At 43.2% G+C, this 23,577-nt stretch overlaps 1 protein-coding gene across 1 annotated transcript in view; it reads left to right on the plus strand.

Annotated features, from left to right (window-relative positions):
- The window catches only part of pacrg (PARK2 co-regulated), a 124,779-nt gene that overhangs the window by 57,565 nt on the left and 43,637 nt on the right, over nt 1-23,577 (plus strand). The window contains exons 3-4 of the mRNA XM_041954034.1: nt 4,657-4,828; nt 11,745-11,894. Coding sequence (XP_041809968.1) covers nt 4,657-4,828; nt 11,745-11,894 — 322 coding nt within the window. The remainder of the gene's footprint in view (nt 1-4,656; nt 4,829-11,744; nt 11,895-23,577) is intronic.

Consider the following 23,577-nt stretch of genomic DNA (forward strand, 5'->3'; position numbering starts at 1 on the left):
TTGCAAGTGCGTTGCTGCTAAATCCATGTAATCTTTTCCTGGCTGGGTTCTGGAACTAAATAACTCTCGACTGTTTGCATGTTTGACTTCAGTGACATCTTACTGGTATTAATCAACATGGTTTATTCTCTGGCCAAGTTGTAACAGAGTCCAAACTGTAATGTCTGCAGCTGCATGGGATGGAGTTGGAGGCTGGCCCTATAGACAGGTTTTGCATCCAAAAAACTGATTTTCTGGTGAGGCAAACAATTTATATGAGGCATTAATAAGCAGGATATTGCTATCCTCAAAGCCGATGTCACGTTCATTGTGATCTGAGCTCCGACTTATTGAATTAGTTCATGGAGGGTTTCCTTTACCTTCATTTAAAGGTCTTGACTCCCACAGTTTTCCCACAGATTTACAACAATGATCGCAGTTTATGATTTACCATGATTCCACCCTGAATGACAATTTTAATACATCACCATCCCCATAATGGAACGTAATTTCGACTGAGGGCCCTTCTTAAGTTGCAGCACTTTATGTAAGTGATCCTTAAATCACAGGACGCCAGTCTGAGTGTCAGAAACAACAAACAAGACTGTCAGAAACAGGAATGCCCTGCAGGTAGAGAAGTTCTACAACAAAAAGAAAATCACAGCATAGTGTCAAGTCTTCATTATTCCTATTTTACCCTGCAGATGGGGTTTTAGAAACTGACATGGATTCTCAGAGCAGCAGTGTGTCTAGTTGCTCCATGAAGTCAAGATCACACTGACGATGGATAGGAATTCTGTTGCGGTATGTATTATTTTTTAGTACTTCTTGGTTCACGCCTGCCTCATGCATCCCCCTGGCATACAGTAAGGCCCTTTCAATGCATATCTCTTTTCTGTGTGAGTGTAAATATCTTTTAGATGCTTGCCACACTGTCTCCATGCCATCATGTGTGAATCCTGCATCCCTCTTTGGTCTTCTGTAGTACATTTCCAGCAGAACTAATGGATGTTTGTTTTGCCATAGTGACTGTGTAATGAATGACTCATCATGTGAGTGGCACCAGTGGGAAGACTGTTCTCTTCTCAAAGCTGAATTGACAGCAGCTCATCTGCCAGCTCATCTAAATACGGAAACCTGTGCCTTTGTTAAGAGAATCCAGGTCAAGTCTTCATGGCGTCATCAATTAAAATAGCTTCATTGTCGAACAGCTGGCAATGCTGCCTGCTTCTTGTGTGATCTACAAGACATGTTTTAGTGAAACAGCAAAGGTTAGAACCCAAGATTGTTTGCTAGATGCTTTTGTAATGTCACGTATTTCTGACTGAAATGGCGAAGTGTCATGTAGAGCGGGATTTGATCAAGTAGTTGGGGGATGTGACAGAAGTCAGTTGTAGAAGGATTTGGAGCTGTATAGGACAGTTGACATCCACCCATGAAGGAGATGAGGAGAAATTAGTTCATTATACGAAAACTACTCTTTTGATATCACTCTACTAGCTACCACAACCCAGCAACTAACAGCCAAGTATGGTTTTATATACTGTGCATGGAAGAGGTCGACTGATTGATCCCACTCACATTTGATATAGTCCAATAAGGAGCAGTCAGGAGCAGACACATGCATAAACACAAACATGCACTCTTCCTCTGTTCTTCCCTCATTTTCTCTGTCGCTTTCACACTATCTTAACCTGCTGCAAAGCCTCTTTTTCCTTTTTTTCCTTTTTTTAACATAAATGACTCACACCATCCTGGCAAACTAGCTCAATAGCTTATCACATCTGAGCACACATAGGCTATACATGGAGTCACATGTAAGGGTTTACACACACACACAGGTACACCCACACATGTATTCACATGCAATTCTGCACACAATCATGTCCAGCTATTGTGTATTTAAAGTGGCAACCTGCTGTTTTCATTCCTCCTGGTCTCCTGTGCCTCTGATACTGTTGTTTAATGAGCAGAGGCTCTCCTCAGGCTCGCTCCTAGTCTCGTCTGCTTCTGTTGCTGTGTGTCTGCTGTTGCAGCGCTGACCAGAGGAGACATGCAGGTCTGTGTCCCAGGGCTAATTGCTGCTACTTGGCTGATAGTCTTTCTGTGCTCCACTCTCATTGACTCCCCGGACTCCAGGGGGATTCCCATAGGCACACAAAGACAAACAAACCTGGGCGGACAATCGATAACGGATGCAAGAGTTACCGCTCAGCGCGGCCGCTGATTAAGATTCCCTGGGAATGTGTGTGTGCGTATGTGTGCGCTCTGTAAGAGCGTGAGTGTGTGAGGGTGTTTACTGATTGTCCCCACTCCTTCAGTGCTAACTGGAATCTTCAGCCGGTCCCGAAGTGCTTGTTTATGTGATTTTGATTAAGAGCGTCACAGAGTTCAGAGCCATCCTCGCAAAAAAGCTCCCAGGTAATTATTCCTGCAACATTTCAGATTCACAACAGGGTGGGTGAGATAGTGTCGCTGCCTAAATGTGAGACCTGATAATTTACTGACAGCATCGAATATGACTGGGTGCTTCTATCAGCTGACTTAAAATACAGCATTTATATTTCACATTTCTCTCGTTATATGCAATGTGTGATGAAATACAATTAGTGCAACAACAACAAGCCATTAAACAGCTTTTTAAACTAAACATTTGCCTTATATAATAGAGAAAAAACATGTGACAACACAATACACACAGGGACACGTTAGATCACATGAACAGAAACAGTCTTAATGCCCTAGACAAGAACACTTCACCATAAAATCAAATTAGGAATTATGCAATTGTTCTTTCCAAACCTGCACTTTTAACTTAATCTTTCATTCTAAGTTTTATTTCTACTTAATCCTATTATTTATTTGTAGTATTGAAAGAGCAGCATTTTCACATTTCCCAAAGTATAATCAAACAGACCAATATTATGTCTAATGTAGGTACATCTTTCTAGCGCTATATAAATCATACACCATGACATGCTAACATGATTGCAGTCCCGGACACTGTTGATTTGAGGAGTCTAAATGTAACGGTTGGGATTTCCTTTACAAATATCTTTGTTTTCTGTGCCGGCAGAAATTTAAAAAAGCAGCACACGGCGTGACGGGTCCGTGTGTGACTGCCACTCGACTCTCCTCGCCCTCTCTCCCTCTCCTCCCTTTCTCTTTGGGCTCATGTTTGCTTTTGTTCTCCTCTCCAGCCCGCCTGAGTCACAATGATGATCTTGACCAAGCGCAGGGAAAGGTCAAGGTTGGCCGGCAAATTGCCTCAAAGCAATCAGCCTTGTCTCTTTGCGCTAACAGTGTGAGCTCTCTGTCCCTGTCGCCATCTTGCCATCTCTCCATGTTTTTTCCTCTTCCTCTCTTTCTCTGTGTTTACCCAGTGGGGGAGATGTGTGTCAGGGAGGATTGGCAGCAGCAGTGGAGGGGGGGGTCTGCCCCGCTTTGAAGTCTGGGCTCTGACCGGCAGCTGAACGAGGGCTGGGGACTTGAAAGCGCCGAGCGCCACTGCCTGGGTGACATTTCAGCACAGACCAGCGTGACCCAACAGGGTGCTTGTGTGTTTATATACTAATATATGTTTGTGGGAGTGTGTGTGTGAGTGTGTTTGGAGACAATGAGTGAGTGCTTCCTCATGGCTTCAGCTGTCCGCAAGGACTGCTGGCTGCTGTGGGCTATTTGCCTCTGCACCAAAGGGATTACCTTTCGTTACATGAAAAACAGAATCACCCAACCTCTAACCCCTCGCTCAACAATAGTGCCATTGGGATGCAGTGCTACAGACAACGCCCCTGTTATAAATACACACCGAGTAATCAGATCTAGTTCACGCAGGTATTGCACAGTCAACGCGTAACATTTTATATGATTTTCAGAACACACACAAGGCTCAAGGACTGCCTGGTTTGGGTCAGCTGGTCGTTCCAGCCTAGTGTGCCTAAGTGGCTTTACTCTGATGGCTTCACGCACATGAAAGACTTCACTTAAACGTGTGTCGCACAGTGCTGACACACTCAGCCAAACAACATCAAAGCCTGCCCGTGGCCTGTAGCTGGACGAATGTCTTCATCTACCGACCCGATTGTGTGTGCGTGTCTTTCTGTCTGTTCTGTAATTGGTGTAAACAGGTGTTAGCATGTCAGCCCACAAGATGCCACATGCCGCTGTGTCATGATCTCCTGAACAGCTGTCCCCCATCATTGTGTGTGCGGGTGTATGTGGGTGAGTGTGTGTGAGTATGTATGTGTTTACTGTAAGGGTTATAAATGGCTGCAAGAGGGAGCTTTAGCCCCAGACATTGAGCAAGGCCAAGGACAAACAATGAGAAAGGGCAAAGAATGAAAGGGAGCTTTATGGCAATAACTGACTCCCTCAAGAACACTTGGAATTTTCAGCTGCTATATCTCTCTCTGCGTGTGCTTTTGTATGTTTGTATGCACTGGTGCAGGTGTGAATCTGAGTGAGCTGGTGATTTTGGTGGGTAGGGAGAGAGACTGTCGAGTAAACAAAAAGTTCATCCCTGCTGCTAGCTGAGGTCTCCACCAACAGCCATATGTTATAACAAATGCCCTTGAGTTAAGGACAGAAACCCTACCCTCCCTCTCTCTTTGTCTGAGCCTCTGCATTGAGGAAGCAGTTAATCATGTCGCTAATGTAAATGTAAATTTCTGTCCTCAGGTGGAGATTGAGAAGCTGGACTACCACCACTACCTGCCGCTGTTCTTTGATGGCTTAAGCGAGACTGTTCATCCATACGAGTTCTTCGCCCGCCAGGGAGTCCATGACATGCTGGAGCACGGAGGCCCCAAGATCCTGCCGGTCATTCCCCAGCTCATCATCCCCATCAAGAGTAAGTCTGGGGCACTGTCTGCTCTCATGCTGTACAAATCACCCACATCACAGCCCTTTTCCCAAGCGACCCTGTGCATGTCGCGTAGTCACACAGGACCACTAATTAAAAAAAGCACCTATTCAATTAACTTAAGCAGCAAAATAGCCCTACTATCTTATTCATTTGCATGCAATTTACAGTTCTTTCTATATGTAAATATTATTGTTATTTTATATGTGATTGACATTCAAGTAATCTTCTCAGAGTTTAATTGCAGCCTTAATAAATATTTTTGCATGTCATTATTTCATTATTTACTATTTTGATGACAGCATCATTACATTTTTGATTGCTGTTTGCTGATCTTAGACAAATCCCAAGTCTGGAAGATGTTCCCAGTCCCTCAAAGTGTAACAAGCTGCAGTCTTAAATATATCAAGCTAATAACACACAGGTTGCGGGAACAGTTGGCGTAGAAGAGTTGGTAGGAAACCGAAACAGAACTTAACATGAGGTTTCATAAAGAATATTCTTAACATATTTTTGGAACAATTATACATTGGCACCCCTCTCAGACAATATCGCAGCAGCAATGAAGTGCAACCAAAATAGAACAACATACTTTACCAGGAATAGACTCACCTGTCTTACGCACTTGCGCTACAACAGAGTCTAACATTACCATACAACCAGTCCTGTGACAAGTCCTAATTTGGCTTCGCAGTCATACAGTTCCTATTATTACATTAACCCTCAGGGCGAAGCGTCCTTGTTTTTGCATGTGCCGGAAGAAGTTGGCTCTAAAAGCATGCCTGATAATCTGCCATGTGCAGTGTGATGACATGCTACATTTGACTGTGGCATCATGTTGTGCCTCTTTACCTTTTCTACGCTGACACGTTTCCACACACACACACACACGCGCGTGCACACACACACACACGCACAGTTGGCAGATGGAGGTGGGTGGAAAGGTCATGTCCCAGGGCGGAGTGGTCTATGACTTCAAAAATAGACATCAGAATTTACAGTGAAGTGGATAGGAATGGTGTCTGCTGTGGCAAACACAAGGAGGAGCAAGGTGCAGAGAAGTTAGAGGAATGCAGAGTGTGGCTCTTGTTGGAAAATTTCAGCACACACGCAGAGGCACACAGTCTCTCTGTCACACACACACACACACACACACACACTCACACACACACACACTGTCTTTTGTTTGGCGCCGCTGCCAAGTGGAGTGTCAGTTTCAAAGTGGGAGCCTTTAAGTGGCGCCTGGTGAGCCTGGGATAGTGTTCATGTCATGGGCAGTTGGCTGGTGGTGTGTGCGTGTATGTGAAGTGTGCTCCCTGTTTATGTGTGGGTGTTGGACGTCTGTGGAGGCACAGGGGCGTAACGGCCAACAATAGGCAGGGCTGTTGGAGACACAGAGACACAGTGACAGACCGACCCTGACTCTGTAACCACACTGCACTGAGCACACACTGCAAGGTCTTACCCAACTTGCATTGTGCGGCTTCTCTAGTTTTGTGTTGCTGTATTTTTAGCCATAATTTTTTTAGATAAAATTAATGGATTTCAGTTTGATCATTTTCATGCCATATCTAATGCAACATGTTGGTTTGTAAGCGCATGATTTGCCAACAACTTTTCACAGATTGCTTAAACATTTTGACGGCCTAATGTCCATTTTGCCCTTCATCAAGCGGCACCCACTTCAGACACAACTTGACATTATGCACAGAGTGACCAGCCACTCGCTAACTTCGATAGTAGTTTATAAATTCAAACCCCTCAGCAGTTTTGGTCATTTGCCTTTGGGAGACCAGACCAAAGGTGATGGTTATGCTCCTCATGAAAATACACACTTTGCACTGATAATGGAATTTTAAATGGCCTGCTCCTTATTAACTTCTTGGTTTATTAAAAATCGGGCCTGTTTCGCCATCCACAAGGCAAAGCCGCCAGTCCGTGTCTCTCTTGCAGATTAATTACTTTTCTATGGAGCAGGGAAGAAGAAGGGATGGTGGAAAGAGGAAGAAAGTAAAAAGCCGTCTGCAGTCTAAAATGGCAAGATATATATTTTTCTCCTCTGACGTTAATACATCTTCAATGTGGCTGGCAGGCTCTTATCTGCAGAGCGACTGAGTCACGTCAGGCCCTGGTGAATTTTGATGATGACTGCAGGTCACCCAATGAGAATACACAATGAAGAAGGCTCTGGCTGACATTATACTCTGAGGCCCTGTCCTCAGTGACTTAAAGACTGAACTCTTTCCCCCTGTACACCCTGTGCCCTTCAACCCATGTTAGAAAGACTACCTTATATGTGAAAAAAAGAGACGAAAATATGAAAAAATAACATTTTTATAGTAATTGGTTTACTATATCTTTGTGGTTTTGGTGAATTCTAGAAAGTGTTTTTTCCCCTGATGTGTGTTGTTGGATTTTACCACTTGTAAAAGAACCAAGAGGCTGAATGTACAGAAAGAATATGGCAAATTCTTTATAAGGCAAAGAAAAAGGCCCTGTTCATCTATACAGGACCATGGTGACTTAAGATGTTACTGAAATGCTGTAGTTTGGGTTTTTCTGGCTTCCTTAAATAGGGAGGAGGATTCAGAGCCATGCCTCCATTGAGCCTCAGTTGATTGGCATAACATTTGTTCAGCTTTGAACCAAAATGAGACTTTCATTACAAGAAGATCCTCAGTCACGCCTCTGCACGGGAACATCTTCTTCTGATCTGAGAAAGTACATTTATACAGTAAGCGAAAAACAATTCGCCGCTAAACACTCAAACTCACCACCCTAGCTTCGACATTTCACAGGAAACAGAATACAAGGTCACCATTGTTTTATTTTCACACTGAATATGAAACAGGTCCAAGCATGAATAGATTATTACAGTATTCAGATTTGTCCCAACACAGGTTTTATACCAGCCTTAATATATCAGGCCCTCGGCTGCTTTCTCCCCCCGCTCTGTAAATTTTTTTTCCTCTCTCTTTTTTTTTTTTTTCAGCAAGGCGAGAGTGCCGATGAATAATTGAACAGTCCCGCGGTCCAAATGTCACAGCAGGGAAAATTGTTTGCGCTGGCTGGTAATTAGAATTTCATTGTTTGTTATGTAGGTTTGAAATTCCTGTCATTCTACATTCCACCTTATCTTGGTGATGGCAGATATCTCTGTGCTTGTCTGTCTGGGGAGACACTATGGCAGAGATGGAGAGATGACATAAAGCACAATACATTCGCTCATTCAGCATCATCTCCAACGCTGGTCCTCTGTATAGGCCTCACACACACACACAAGCACAGTCACTGACAGAAACAAAGACATCCCTTAGCGAACTGGTCACACACTCAGATGGACACAAAACAATGGACCCGGTTCAACTGGTCATTTTCTCGCATGCATTTACAAGGTTTTTTTAATGCAAAGCGTAAAATGTATGAGCCTCTTGTTGGTTATACGACTCTCTACATTGTATAACTTCATATTTTGCTGCTGCCATCTTCAGCTGTACCCATGACTGAGGCTGACATTTTGCCTCATTGCTTCTAATGTGTGTGCGCGTGTGCGTATGTGTGCGTTCATGCTCGCCTGATTGTGTATAAATGTGCGACTGTTACGTGTGAGTGTACGTGTGTGTGTGCTTGTGACAGCTTTGTATTTGCATATGAGCTGTTTTAACACAGACTGTGGGTGATGCAGTATGCTCCTCTCTGACTGCTCTAACTGTCATACACAATATTTTAGGGTTGCTGCTCTCTTTCTCTCTCAGTCAGTTTCAGTATGGTGCCAGGGGAGGCTATTGTCAGAGTGTCATTGAAATTTCTTCTCTTACTGCTTATCGGTTTGGTACTTTCCTGGTATGTCTGTAAAGATTCTCATTCATCCAGGTCATGGTACTTCTAAGGCAGCTGGACTTGCTTGTGATTCTAAAAGGCTTCTTCAGTTCTAACTGGAAGGCAGTGAGTAGTGGTACTGGCCCATTGACCCATTAACACCATGACTCATGTGACCCTAACGACTCACGTGGTAGCTGGGCAGGTCAATGATCCTGCAAGAGGATAAATGCCTTGGACTCCCTACCAGCCAGTTAGAACTGAAGAAGCCTCTCGGATGAGAGGCGTTCAAGAACCACAAGCACGTCCAGTTGCTTTTGGAAGCACTTAGAAATAGCATGACCTGGATGAATGAGAATTGTCACAGACATACCTGGAAAGTACTTAGAAATACTTTCCTGGTATTTTGTCTATTGATTGATTTGAAAGAAACAGAAGCGAATTGTATGAAAGTAGAAGTAACATTGCTTTATTATTCCCTATAATGAAAATATTCACTCTTTAGCACCAATGTTATTCGTCATGAACACTGTCTCTACAGCTGTGGCGCAATATGACATGTATTCTTGTACATGTTTGTTTTTAATGATGTTTTGATTACCAATGTTTGGGAATGGTCCTCTTTTTTCTGATTGAAATATCAATGTTTTATCACATGTGTTTTCAAATTGTAATGTTTTAATTCACCACAAATTATCTTTCACTTCTTTAACCTGCACATCACTGGTGGCCTCTGCTCAGGGACCACAGATGAAAATGAGCTTTTAGCTGTATCTGGTGTAATAAATGTATTGTCCAATGAGTCTGTCAAATGAACAATATAAATAAATAGATGAAGGGATGCACTGATCCAATGCTCTGGATAAGTATTAACCCTATTAAGGAGATCACGTATCGACCATGATGTGATTGATCCGTGTTAAAAGCCGCTTCTTTGTCAGTGTCATTAGTTCAGACAGTTTATAGTGCCACAGCAATGCCTCATAAAAACATAAAATGATTTCGGGTCTTGGTATTGTTGGATACCTCAAATTGAGTTTCTGTAATTGGCAATGAGAGAAAAACAGTTGGATAAATGATTCCCCAGTAACATGACTTGCAGCGGAGAGGGCTTTCACAATTAAATTTTAGTTGATGATAAATTGTCATTCAAACATTTTAATTGTTTTTTCAGTTCATTTTATGCCACTATTAAATATAAACCTAATTGATTATACACACACTCTTAAACATGGTCTCATATGAGCTGAATCAAAAAAAACATGTCTAACAACAGTACTGAAGGCCAAGCGTGTCTTTTTGCTGACATCGGAACCAGTTGCTCAGGTAGACAGTTTGTTTGCCTCAACCAGCTGATGGAAACACACCCAATTCTCTTTCTATTTGTTCTAACATTTTTAACATTAGCCAGGTCCAGATGTAGGCCAAAATTTTAATAGAATTTACAGTGATGGAAAAATGACATTTCTGTTCCAGCTGTTTTCGTTTAAGTGAATGTTAACGATTGTGCAAAATGATCACGGTCTGCTCAAGTAATCACAATCAGGTGATTATGTGATAATTGTGACAGGCCTAGCAGTCGATGAGGAAGATAAATCGCCTGTGTACAATGGAGGACTGTGCCACAGCGTTTGAAGACTGTGCATCTCTGTGAATTTATGTCGTTCGCTCAACAGGCGCTTAACCAAATTAGTAGCATTGCCTCCTCGTGGCTTGTAAAACACTTTATTGCACTTGTGGCAGTGAGCTTTGTCATCATCAGCATGACTGAAGAGTAAACACCTTTCATCATTTTAGTTTTTCCCTAGTCTTGTTGGCAGCCATTTGTTCCCGGAGAGTTAATGTGACCGCCCCTCTTGCACAGTCAGGTGTCAAGGGAGGAAGAGAGAAAAGACCTAAAAGAGGGAGAGAGCGAGCTCTGGTGCCGTGTGCTGTATCTGCGGTACAGTGCAGATACTCTGCACAACCATTTGTTCGCATTAAGACCAAAAGCTGGTTTAAATAGCATCATTTCTTTTGTTATTTTCTGGTGTAGTGTCTTTTGCCTGATCTAAAATTTGCTTTTTAATGTTCCTCAACAAGTACCATGTCTCTCACTCATTCTCTCCTTTTCTATCTCTCTCTCACCTGTTAGTATGTTTTTTCCTCCTCTCTGTCAACCACAAGTATCTCTGCTCACGCTCTGTTGTCTTTGTTTTGAGTCTTTCTTTTGAAATGCTGTTTTCTCATGCCTTTCATTTTTTGTGGTTGTAGGTGCTTACTGGCAAAATAAATGCTGTGATGCCATTACCATCCTTTTTTTTTTTTTTTTTTGGAAAGAAGGCATCAAATGACAATTTAAGGTTTCATAAAGAGAAATGGCTCAGGTCTGTTTTTCTAACTTGGGGTATGCTGTTTTAAGCTGACAGTCTGCACAAAGGGAATTACCAGCACTCATGCAGAAGCTCACATAAAAAAAAACTAAAAGAGCACAAATAAAACTAGCAAAAAGAACTGGAAAAATATGTCAGTCTTAGTTGCTAATCACAGTTATTTTCTAACCCTTTGCCCTCTGCCTGTCACATCTCTTTATCTCTCTTTCTGACAATCCGTCTTTTATTTTTCCCCCCTCTTTCTATCTCTGTATTTGTCTCTCTTGATCTCTCTAGCCCTCCATCTCTTCCACCATCATTCCCTTTTGTTCTCTCTATCAGTGGGAGATGGAGTTAAGTGCAGCTGTAGGCCAAATAGCCCCGTGATTGGCTCTCACTTACTCCTGCCTCCCTAGTGCATTTGAAATCACTGATTGCAGACAAGCCAGTCTAAATCAAAGCCCAGCTATAAAGGAAATGCTTTCAAGGGAAAGGGAGTGTGTAGGGGTCAAGATTTATGCGTATTTTTGCTGTGTGTGTCTGCTAAGCCCACTCCAATGTACCATATAGTTGCAGTTGTCACAGTCACTCTGCATTTACTGTACCTCCACCTGCCTGAGCAAACGACTTATAAATCTAGTTTACATCCCAAAAGCTGGTCTGTCTTTGCAGCTCCTTTTGTTCCTTCTTGCTTTTTTTCCATTAAGTGACCTTTGCCAAACCCTGCCTTCCAGATGCCCTGAATACAAGGAGCCGCCAGGTGATCCGCAACACCCTGAAGGTCCTGCAGCATCTGGCGATGTCAGGAGACATGGTGGGGGAGGCTTTGGTGCCGTACTTCAGACAGATCCTCCCCGTTCTCAACATCTTTAAGAACATGAAGAGTAAGTTCCAGCCATGCAAATGGTTGAGTGTAATCTTTGGACAGATGGTGTGTCAGCGTGACGTGTCTTTGCACTTTTGTGGAGCAGTCATTGTGTGAGCACGGCCCTTTCTGTTATAAATCATTTTTCGTGCTAGTTCTGCTACTACGTCAGTGAATTGAAGAACGGCGAAAGTTTCTGAGCCTGTGAAAGGCATGTGTAGTGTGTAGCCTGTGGTGAGGTTAAACCAGGTGATTTCACAGAGCTGCTCAGTTCTGTGAAATGCTATGCAGATGTTAAGTATCTATTTTTGTTTGACTTTGAGTCTTGCCACGCCCAGGCAGAAAGTCTCCTGTTTTCTACCTGTTCTTTTCTCTGTGGAGCCAATGTATGTGCCTCTCCCTGAATCCTCTTTCCTTTTCCTCTCCCTACTTAAACACCCACTTGACACAGAAGCTCCATTTTCTCCTTTCTGCTGTCAGTCAGGCTGCATTGTGTGGGGCTGCTGTGGAGACTTTGTCCTTGCTCTCTCTGAAAGCCTCCACCTGGGTGACACCAGGACCTGGGGAGATTGGCATGAGATAGGCAGGGCTCTTTGTGCCGCAGTGTCAAAGCACTTAGCATGGTGTGACATGATGTGGACCCATTGAAGGTTTAGAGGCACGACCAATCCCGAACACTGCTCGCCACACAGTCAGTAGGATGTGGAGAGTGACATTGTGAATCAATCATTTAAACACAAGCTTTAACAGGAGAAAACACAAGGCTTTAGTCTCTTAATCAATATCCAATTTGAATCTCTTGTCTCTTTAATTCGCTTACATTATCTGTTACTATTTGCTGAGGTCTAAAAAAGGAAGAAGAGAGCCAAAAGAGATAGCAAGGAAAGACAAAGGATGGAAGAGAAAAGCCTGCCTTATTAGCGCGTGGCCGTATGCAAATCTCCTCTGTAAATTAGCTGTCAAATCAATCCCCTAAACCGGTTTGAAGCGTGAGTTTCTCCGCTGCGGCACAGGCTCAGCAGTTGGCCGGTGAACCCCACCAGGAATAGTTTTATCTCTGCCTGGTAGTTACTGTGCCGGCCTGTCTACCTGCCCATCCGCTTGTCTGTCCTCCTCTGGCGGGCATCGATTAAACCTAAGCCAACCCCTCACCTGGCAGACGTCCCTGCTATTGACCTCTCTCAGAGAGACCAGTCTGGGCCGGAGAGGGGTCCATACAGCTGCCAAAGCACAGGACCCAATCTGCCTAACAAGGACACTGCTTCCTGTTCAGCAATTTGTGGGCATCCAGCAGAGTTACTCTCTTTCTAAAGTTTGGTTAGAGTTGAGACTTAATGGTGATGAGAAAGTTTGAATACAATACAAACTACAACATGCAAGTATTTCTATTTAAGTAAGAACATACATAAGTTCATAGATAGTTAGTATATTTTCTAGTATTATTTTCTTCCATTTCCATCTGGAGCTTTAGTGTTAGATAAGCTGTGAATTCATGTCCTGCGCCACCCACTCCCTGCTAACACATAAAGATACGACTTCAAATAGAGAGAATACACACTTCTCTTTTGGGGACAAAACTCTGTGTGAACCAGAACTCTGTGTTCTTTCTCTCTAATACGCAGATATTTCAGGGTTGTTGTTCTCTCACACGCTTCCCTTCACTGTGTGTCTTTGCCTCTGCCTCTCTTCTGTTTTATGTGGCTTGTTTATATTGATATCAAAGCTTTCATTGAAGTCTATCTATTATCTAATATCACTTATATACACCTCCAGCTCCATCCCACGCTCGTCCGGCTGTCTCAACTGGAGCCAGCGTGCTGCCTCTAGCAGACAGACACCGTCATTGTGTTTAACACACTAGAAGACACAGAGGACTGTCTAGTAGTGTGTGGTAACATCTCCCCTCAGCTCTCCCACACTGTAACTCACAGAGCTCGCATGGCATCCCTCTTATCTCCTGAGCCACAACCAGGCCACTGTCCAGTATGTGCCAAGTGTGTGTGTCTACATTTGTGTGCGTCTGTCATGAATAGATCGGTTGTGTCCCATATGCAGCTGTTGACTTCAGCTTTCTGTCTCCAACCTTCTCTATTCACTTTTGTTTAGGTCTGCTAGCCTCGGACACATAATGCTCTACTAGACTTCTACGACGTGCTCGCACAAACGCACAGACACACGCGCATGTACATGATCGCACACTGTCCCAGTTGTGGCTACACAACCTGACTCCGTCCCTGTCTCCCCAGTTGCTGGAGCTGTGAATCAATAGGCCGACAGCCACTGCTGTAGAGCCTGGGTTACACTGAGATATCACCAGCATCTCATCACGGGACAGATCCCCTAGGCTGTGTTCACACACTCCCACTGTGTCGCTCCCACTCTGAGACAGGGTTGTGACCTGTTAAATTTGTCTGTATACAGGCCTTTTCTGAGCCGTTTTTCAAGGGTCAGAGCTGGAACTTACCAGCCATCAATGGACCCTCGGGTATCCTTTCACCCAGACAGGGCTCTGGACCTCTGACCAGGAGAGCACGCTCATGACCCACATGCTCAGCCTCTCAGGGACTGAAGAAGCAACAGCTCCATTGTTCAATGAGACAAAATATGCTTGTTTAAGTCCAGGCAGCCGGCTGCCATTCTCATCAAAGACACAGTAATGCGTCATTTTGAAGTGCACAATAATGAGCAATCACATAGTATCGCCGTCCTTGATGCACCCCTTTGTCTCCTGAATCAGCTCTCTCAGCTTTTGTTTGCTTTGTGCTTTTTTGCGTATGAGCTTGTTTGTGTGCGTGTGTTTATTGTGTGCGTGAGACACAATGCCGAGGATAGTGTAGGAATTCCTCCAATGCGATTTGCACGGCTCTCTTGTTTGCTTGCTGTGATGAATCTTATCCCTAATGAAATGCAACAACGTTCCTTATGAAGGAGAGATGTGCTCCCTCATCCAGCAAATTCCTCTTCTGAGCTCGAAGGAAGGGAACTCATCTTTAGTACGTCATCTGGGGAAGAGAGAAAGAGAGTTTTGCAAGGCAGCAGTATAAACTGCACAGAGACATTATTCTGGGGTCTTGAATGGGGATCAGACAGGTGCCAATATTAATTACTGACCTTATTTAGTTGGCTTTAAATAAAACTGATCCTATAGATTTAAAATTTGTAAAAAGAGGACACTGTTGTCTGATTGGTGCTAACACCACATTTGTGCACCCCTACTACTGAATATACCTTCCCCTAGAGCGCGACAGATTCCGAATTTTTGGGGGCAATACTGGTATCAATTTGTGAGAATTATTAAAATCTGATTACTCAATATATGCCAGTATGCCTTTGCTTTTACTGAGATATAACTTCAACATTTTGTGATGAAGGCATGTCTGAGTCAAGATATTTTACTGTTGAACATTAAACTTTCAATCAAAGATAACAGTAATGAAAGAACAATTTGAACCACAAACATGACAAACTTGTTTTAAAAGAAAATACATAAAAGCCTATTGAGCTTGAGTTGAAAAAAAATAAGTGCTGCAAATAAGGCATTTACTTCTGCAGTTTAGTGCTCTGCAGTCTATTTTTACATGTCTGCCAACACACAAAATGATAAAAGGCATCTGTTTCAGCTTGATATCAGCCTTTGCATGTATGTTACAGTCAACATTATTACCAGTCTTTGTGTAAGTGGCTACAAGGGCTATACAAGGACATGCCACCCAGTGTATGCTATTTTCTTGTGACATCTTCAGCCTCTACATGGCTGTGCATTGTGTCTGCATGTAGTTGATGTTTGCCTGCAGGGCTCCTCTGGTATTCATCTGAGCCTGCATTGTAGCATTGTTGTTGTTGTCCAGATGATTTTCTCCACTTATCTGTAAGGTGTAGGTCCTTAAACTCCTATTCATCACTGACAAACACTGTGTCATACACACCTATGTATAGGTTCACACGCTCATACTTACAGTGTATTGCTCACACACGCTGCTGTGATCTGGTTCATTTGGCCTCTTTTATCATCCTGCTAGGAATGTGGCCAGCCATGATAAGGTCTCACCCACATGCATTGCTGAGCCTACACACACACACACACCCACACACACACACAGAGGTTGTGATTGTGGCTCTCTGTCTTCTGTTCCTCAGCGACTGGTGAGGTTTTTGTGTTGGTGACAGATGCAGTGCTGTGGCTGGCCACTCTGTCTTCCCCCGTGGGCTTGCTTTAGCTGCGTATCACATGACACACACATACACAACACGCACATACACACACGCTCGTGGGTCATGTTAGACGTCTTCATGAATACAGTGGATCTCTTGCAGCCCACGCTGACCAATGGAATGGAAATAAACAGGAAGAACTGGCTGACCTAGTCACCCCTCCTGCTCCCTAACAGACAGGCAGGGACGGTCAAGAACGAGGAGTGCAACGACACTCCATTATCTGTGGATGGAGATCATGTACATGTAACTGTCACACACGTGTGTGGCCGTCACGAATACTCATACACTCACCACAGGCAAATTTTAATTTGACAGAAGCCCAAACATATGCCAGTGTACTCAGCCACCTGTGGTCTTGTCCACAATACAACGTAAAGCTCCCATTTCCTGCCAAAACACTACACTGTGGCGTAAAGTATGGTGCTGAGGTTAATTCCTGGGGATTCCTGTTCACAAACATTTGTTTTATTTAATGACCTTTTCCAGCTGCCGTTGTGAAAAATGAATTCACTGCCATGCTTTGACTGTGTACATAGCCACACGAGGAAGGGGACCATTCCCACACACGTACACACATACATACACACACACAAACCCATGGCCCCCCATGCAATTTATCATCCTCAACAGACACACAGAACTCCTTGTCCCTGCGGACGACAGAACACACACCTCATCCTCAGCCGCTGTCTCCTCTTCCATGTACCCCTCTCCAACAGGAGATATCTATCTATCAAGCAATCACAGCATGCCAAGACCCCTCTGCCATTAAAATACAGAATGAGTGGGAGGAATGGAGAGAGAGAAGGGGGAGATATGGAAGGAAAGATAGCGTGAGTGAGCGAGAGATGAAATCCAGGTAATACTGAGCTCGTCTGTTCTTACCTGCTCCACCGTTAGCATGCTTCACAGCACATAATGACTTTTTCCTTCTCTCCTCAAGCTTAAGAAAAGACAGTTGCGGAAAATAGCGGAAATATATTTTTATATTAATGCAGTCTCCACCTCCCCCTATCTCCCTCCACCCCATACTTCTGCCGCCTGCGGATATGCCCACCTGGCTCTGTTAATTTCTATTGTCAGCAGGTCTGAGGCGGAGCAGCCAATCAGGTATGAGCGGCAGCCCTTGGGCCTGCAGTCGCTCTGTGCCTCCAATTTAAAGGTCAGCTGATAAGCAGCCCGATTCATGCATAATCTGGGCTGCTCTGCAGGCAGACAGGCAGACTGCTCAACACACACACACACACACACACTCAACAGATATACATACACATCATACTCTCGGTCTAAGATTGACCCTCTCAAACTTTTACTTTGCTGTGATGGACAGGTCTTGGTCTTCCTTTTCCAAATGAAACATATTTGTTCCTCTGTTGTTCCATCAGGTTGATAATGCACTTTTACTAATTGCTTGAGAGGAGCACCTTATTAAGAACTTGGCTCTGCGTTTGTTGATTTGTCCAATAATTTGTACATAGTGCCTTTTGCGACGTGAAGCACTTAGGAGAATTATGGGATCCACTCTTTAAATGGCAGAGAGCCCTGCGGCTGGCAGTATGCTTAAAATGAAATAGAATTTGGCATCTTGGCACAGGCAGTCTGCAACTTAAACAAAGTACCACTTCGATTGCTGCAGTGTTCGGAGCCCGGCCAGCAGAACTCGCCTGGCCTCGCTTGCCTCTCCTCAAGTCACCGCTACTGGTCAGCAGCGTTGTGTTGTGTTCTTCCCTTCTGGTTCTGTCATTTACCATGCCACTTCACCTGGCATGACTGTCTCTCAGTCCTGAACCTGACAGCACTATGACAGCCTTTTGTGAACTCTCTAAATGTAATTTTGCAAGATTTATAGTGGAATCCTGTGCTGCAATCACACTGGATGCCTTAAAAGTGAAGTGCTGACGTGAGGTGATATTTTCTCTGTCTGCAGGTCTGAACGAACTAACAAATTTGAGTTTTCTATTGTCTGTTTAATTTGTGTCAGACAGCACTGAGTGGTCAGCAGTAACCAAAACTTTCTTTAATGTTTTTGTTCAGTTGGAACAAAAGCCTGACGCCAATCCACACACACACACACACACACACACACACTGTCAGATAGCCTATGAGAGGACTTGAGGGAAGCAGTTAGAGAAAGCTTCTAAGTGAAAGTTGTGCTTTTGGATGGATAGGTAGAGGTTTAGCACATACTTACTAGTAATCTGTAGATGGCAATGTATGTATTCTTACTATGGAACCAGACGTCCACAGAGGGGCTCCTCCTTTCATTCCCTTTAATCCAAGTAATACTCAATTACTTAATTGGATGAGTTATGAGGGTCCTTTTCTTCTCTCCAACCCCCACCCCCCCTCCCCCATCTCAATGAGATTAACAGACTCTGTAATTAATGAATTTGGGGCACTTTGAAACGATTCGCAGGATTGTCCAGGCTCTGGGGGCCTGACATGTGTAACACAATTATCGAGTTGTCGAAATTAGACAATGGAGTTGGATGAATAGTGCAAACATTCATGTGTTTGCTGACAGGTGATCGTTCTAGTCTGAAGGTGGATCGGGTTGATGTGGCTGCTTTGTTGTTGGTCCCTTCAGTGTGTGTATGTGTGTGTGTGTCTGTGTGGATGGGGAGTCAGCCATTTGATAGCCAGTGTGTGTGCTGCTTTTTGATGTCATTTTATGTGCATTCTTGTGTATGAATCTGTGTCCTTGTGTGTGCCTTTGTGTGTGTCATGACTTCCTTGTAGCGAGCAGGGAGCTCTCCTGCAGCCTCTCACCACATCATTGTGTTTGACATCTCCGCGGGCAGCCAGCGACAGAATGCTGGTGTGTGTGCAGACATTTGTCCAGCCCGCTTTGGATCAGCATTCGCACCCTGCGCCAGGTTGCCTGTCAGCTTTCATAAACAGCCACACCTTCACAAATAGGCCCAGCCGCTTGAAAGTGAAAAAAGGCACAATTTCGCAAAACAAACGACAAATAGCATTTCTCACACAGTCTCACTAACTTGTTGTCGCAGGCAAGGACACACATAATAAACAATAGAAACAGAATAGATTTTTATTACTAGTGTCAGGATACAGTTCTCTCATGCTTTTCAGGTGTGGGCAGAATCTAAGCACACTGAAGATGAGAGAACAGTAAAATAACCAATATATAATATAATAATATTATACAAGCTGAATTTTGAGCTTGAGACACTTAAATGGACCACTGAACTGCATTTCCTCAAATGCAACATGCATTAGTCTTCAGAGAATATGGAGTTCTCTAGACATGATTCCAAGTACAAGTCACTGTTGAGGAATTAAGATTGTCAGGTGAGTCCTTACTCAGTTATAATGCCTACACACCTGTCATTTTTAGGGTCTGTCTCCTGCCTGTCTGTGTCTTTAGAGACCCACCACCTATTACTGCCCGTTCTCAGCACGTTTCCTTGACAGAGGTAACCTTATCTCCTCCATTCTTACACAGGCATGTCAGCATGTGGCAGTCACAGTCCTCACTATCTCTAATGGATGTAATTGGACCCTATTCTAACATTCTAATGTGCCCTATTTCTCAAGAACCCCCCAAACCCCCCTCACAACATCTCCCTCCCCCCCAACTCACACAAATCCCCATAAGGTTGTCCCAGCCAAGTCTTGTCCCACTTCCAGACAACAGTTTTTTCGCTGGCTCCCATCTCTAATGTTTCCATCTGGCTCCATGTCTCATATTCCCCTAGCCATCAGAAAATATGAGTATACAATACCATATATCCAGAGTTTAGCACAAATTGTGATATCCATTATTTGACAAAGAAGACATACTCTCACAAAATGATTGCTGCCATTAAACTAAAATTCATTAACACTTGCTGTTTAGTTTACAATTCTCCTAACATTCCTTAAGTCCAAAGACAAAATGATGACACTTTTATCATAAGCAACCATTTTTTTCTTAAATGACAAATGCAAAATTCAGTGGGCAAGTGAAAAAAACAAAAACTCAATCGTCATCTTTATAGGTAGTCACTCATTCATCCTGTTCATATTAATTCATCCCTGTCCTGTTCGACATGCTGTTACACATAGAGGTTAATCATACGTCTGGTATGCAGGTCAGCAACATGGATCAGCTGTTGGTGTTTTCTGAGCAGAATTACAGAGCAAAATAATTACAGGAAAATGTGATCATGCTGACCCTGTAGAATTACTAAAATGCATTTGTGGGCTTTTTTCAGTCACAGGAGTATTACAAAGAGTTATTTTTGTTGCTAGTATTGCTATTACTACTAATTAACTAGAATGATACCACTTGGCTTGCTTTGCTTGGCTCTCCATTCACTCTGCTGTTTCAACCCAGGACAATACCTGAGGGGCACAACGTCTGTTGGATTTTGCCTCAAAATAACAGGGTCTTTTGGTATGTGTGTGGGTGTTTTAGCTTCTGCACGTACGTAGCAAATGAAAGCCAGTCCAGTCCACTGAACCAGATGTTACCTTATTATATTCGACCACCCACGACAAGGGTACAAGGACAAGGGTCATAGAGAATAAAGGCTCCCATGTTTTACCAGGCGGTCCATCAGAGATCCTCAGAGGCCTTCAGGCGGACAACCAGAACAGCCCACATTCACATTTTTGTGTCCCCGCCTCTCTGCAGTGTTGCATCACATCATCACCCCTCTCTTCTCCTCACAAGACCATATGAGCCAAAAGTCCCATTTGCACTCATCATTTCAAGAGTCTCATATCCAAATAAAATCCAAATGCGATTTAAGTAAATGTAGACAAACAACGGCATTCCAAGTGTTGTGTATGTTACAGCCTGCCTTGTGTTCAGAAAAGACATTTAAATGTGTGTCTCTGATGGCCAGATCACAAATCTGATTGCAATCCATACTGCTTTTCCTGGGCTACATGCAAATCAGGTTTGGCCAGAAAGAAGTGGTAATGCACCCAAAGCTGTTTATTTACTGCCAAAAATAACAGAACAATAACTTCTGCACTTCAGCAGTTGAGCTACAACAACAGTTAAGCTAGTTTAAGCTAACAACTTTCCATAAGCAAACACATGTGAATTAGTGGATTGCATTTATGAGCGAAACAAGTTTTATCATCTTCACAGGCTGTCATTCCCGTCGCTCCCTCCATCCCTACAGATCAATTCTCTCTTATCTGATTGGATTTCACACCATCATCAATGGTCACTGTGTCAGATTAGGCGATTATAGAGTCCTAAATACTTCCTGTGAAGAGAAATGACAGACTACTAGCTTGCCTTCTTTCACAACCTGCGTGATGTCATCAGAAATAGGACCTACTTCCTGGAACAACAATGTAAACAAGTTTTGTTGTGTAAAGCAGCGTGCATGATACTGGCTGTCTTGTATTCAACAAAGCCTAAAAAAAGAAAGAAGAAAATTACCAACGTCACTCCTCTTTCACTTAGCTGTGTTTAGAGTTGTGCACAGAAGAGCACTTTCTGCCTTCTCTTGGTTGATGTCATAGGCTGTGCAAAATTTGTCATGCTTGGTGAGAGAAGGAAAAAATGATACACCACACAGAATAAAACAAGCGACATGACCGACACCCTGCTTTTGTCAGGTCAGGCTGATACTGTATAGTGTAGCCTGAACCTGACATAAGTGTAAACATCTATTTAAGTAGAAGTGTTATCATCATTATAGGTGTACCATCTATTAATCTATACTCATTTCTGCCTTTTTGGTGCAGCAACAACAACGAATTTCCTCTCTGGGGATCAATAAAGGCTTATCTGATCTTATCTTAAATGGGCTCTAGGATTGTCTCAGTGTCTATAATGCCAATAATATTTGACACTGTTTTCACTGGTAACTTTTGTAGTAACAGCTATTCAATGAATAACCATGGCTGGGAGCACATTGGGTGGTTTCTCATTGGGGCCGTAATACTTAAATCTGTGCTTCTCGCTGACCACCTGCTCCTAAGTCTCCTAAAATCTCTCTTTGCCGCTTAATGGCATCTTTGAGTGTTATACTCTATAAAAGCTCAGTTGCACCAAACTGCATTTTCTGAGAACCAGTGGTGGTGGCCTGAAGCTAGAACCTTCAAGCCTCAGATATATGGCCACACAGGTCACCTGTGTGCTGCACAATTTGGTGTGGAAACACTGCATGACAAACGTGACAAATCTCAGGACACACCTTGATTTGACTTTATTCAGCTCTAAAACCAGTAACAACCAAATGAATGCAGCTTGAGAATGTTTTTGCATGCAAGCTGCCAGCTGAAAGTGTGCTCAGAAATTAATGGAGTCACTCGCAATTTTTATCTGCAAAGAATATGCTTCAAGCACTTTCGCTTTTCTGTGCTGCAACATTGCTAATGGTTAAAATTCTTTTAATGAAGAAAAGATTAATATTTAAATAGGCTCCTGGCAATGCCCAGTATTATAATTTAGAATGCACATTGTACATTGTTTGCATAATTAATTCATTGCAGCTTCATCTGTAAATAATAATGGTACCACACCAGTCGCCCAAGCAGAGAGGACCACTATCAGGACCCCTGTGTGTGTGTGTGTGTGTGTGTGTGTGTGTGTGTGCGTGTGTGTGCGTGTGTGTGTGTAGTCGGGTGCACAGTCACTGCTGTGCAAACATTGAGAAAATTCCCACAGTACTGTCTTATTTACTCTCAGGATCTGTTCTGTCACACAAGGCATGCATTCACAGGTACACACACTTGCACACACACACACACAGGCACACACATTGTCCACGACCTTCAAAATCAATATAGGGGATATAAACATCAATATGTCCACTTCACAAAGATTATGCCTGCTATGATCTACTTGAGATCATATTTTGTAGGCTGTTGCTGGACGTCTCTCAAAGGCTCTCATGTTGCTGATGACCTGATGACCAATGTGAACTGAACTGAGATGACTGCCAGATTACATTGTCACCATGTTTTTAAAAACATTTGTAGTTACTTATCAAAATTGTGAAAGGAGTAAAATGAATAGTAGTTCATTCACAGTCAGTATAAACAATCTCAATGTAGTATCAACAGTAGTTTTTTCAGGCGTCTAAATAATAAGCTGCGGCGTGACATAAACTGCAGTACTCTAACTGTATAAAAACCACTGTCAGTGCTTATTGATAAACACTTTCACTCACTTGGAGCCATTTTCTTTGTTTGTGTCTGTCTCTAACAAAAAAAATGTTTCCATGTTACGGAACACAAAAACAAGAAAACCAATGTTCTTGATCACATCAGCAAACGCTGTAAGGGTCAAGGATCTGGAATGCCTTCTGTGGTGGTGTATACACACCCAGTGTTTCCAATTCTTTCTTGTTTTTTTCTATTGTTGATAGCGGCACAAGGGAGACCTTTCGTGCTACATCCTGCAACAGGAGCCACATAATTAACTCCACCTAACCTCCGACAGCAACGAAGGCTTTTACATTATCTCTCATCGTCTGTTCGCTTCCACTCCTCCTCCTATTTTTCCCCTTTTTTCT

The sequence above is a fragment of the Chelmon rostratus genome, chromosome 15 (assembly GCF_017976325.1).
Source record: "Chelmon rostratus isolate fCheRos1 chromosome 15, fCheRos1.pri, whole genome shotgun sequence".
Taxonomy (NCBI): domain Eukaryota; kingdom Metazoa; phylum Chordata; class Actinopteri; order Chaetodontiformes; family Chaetodontidae; genus Chelmon; species Chelmon rostratus.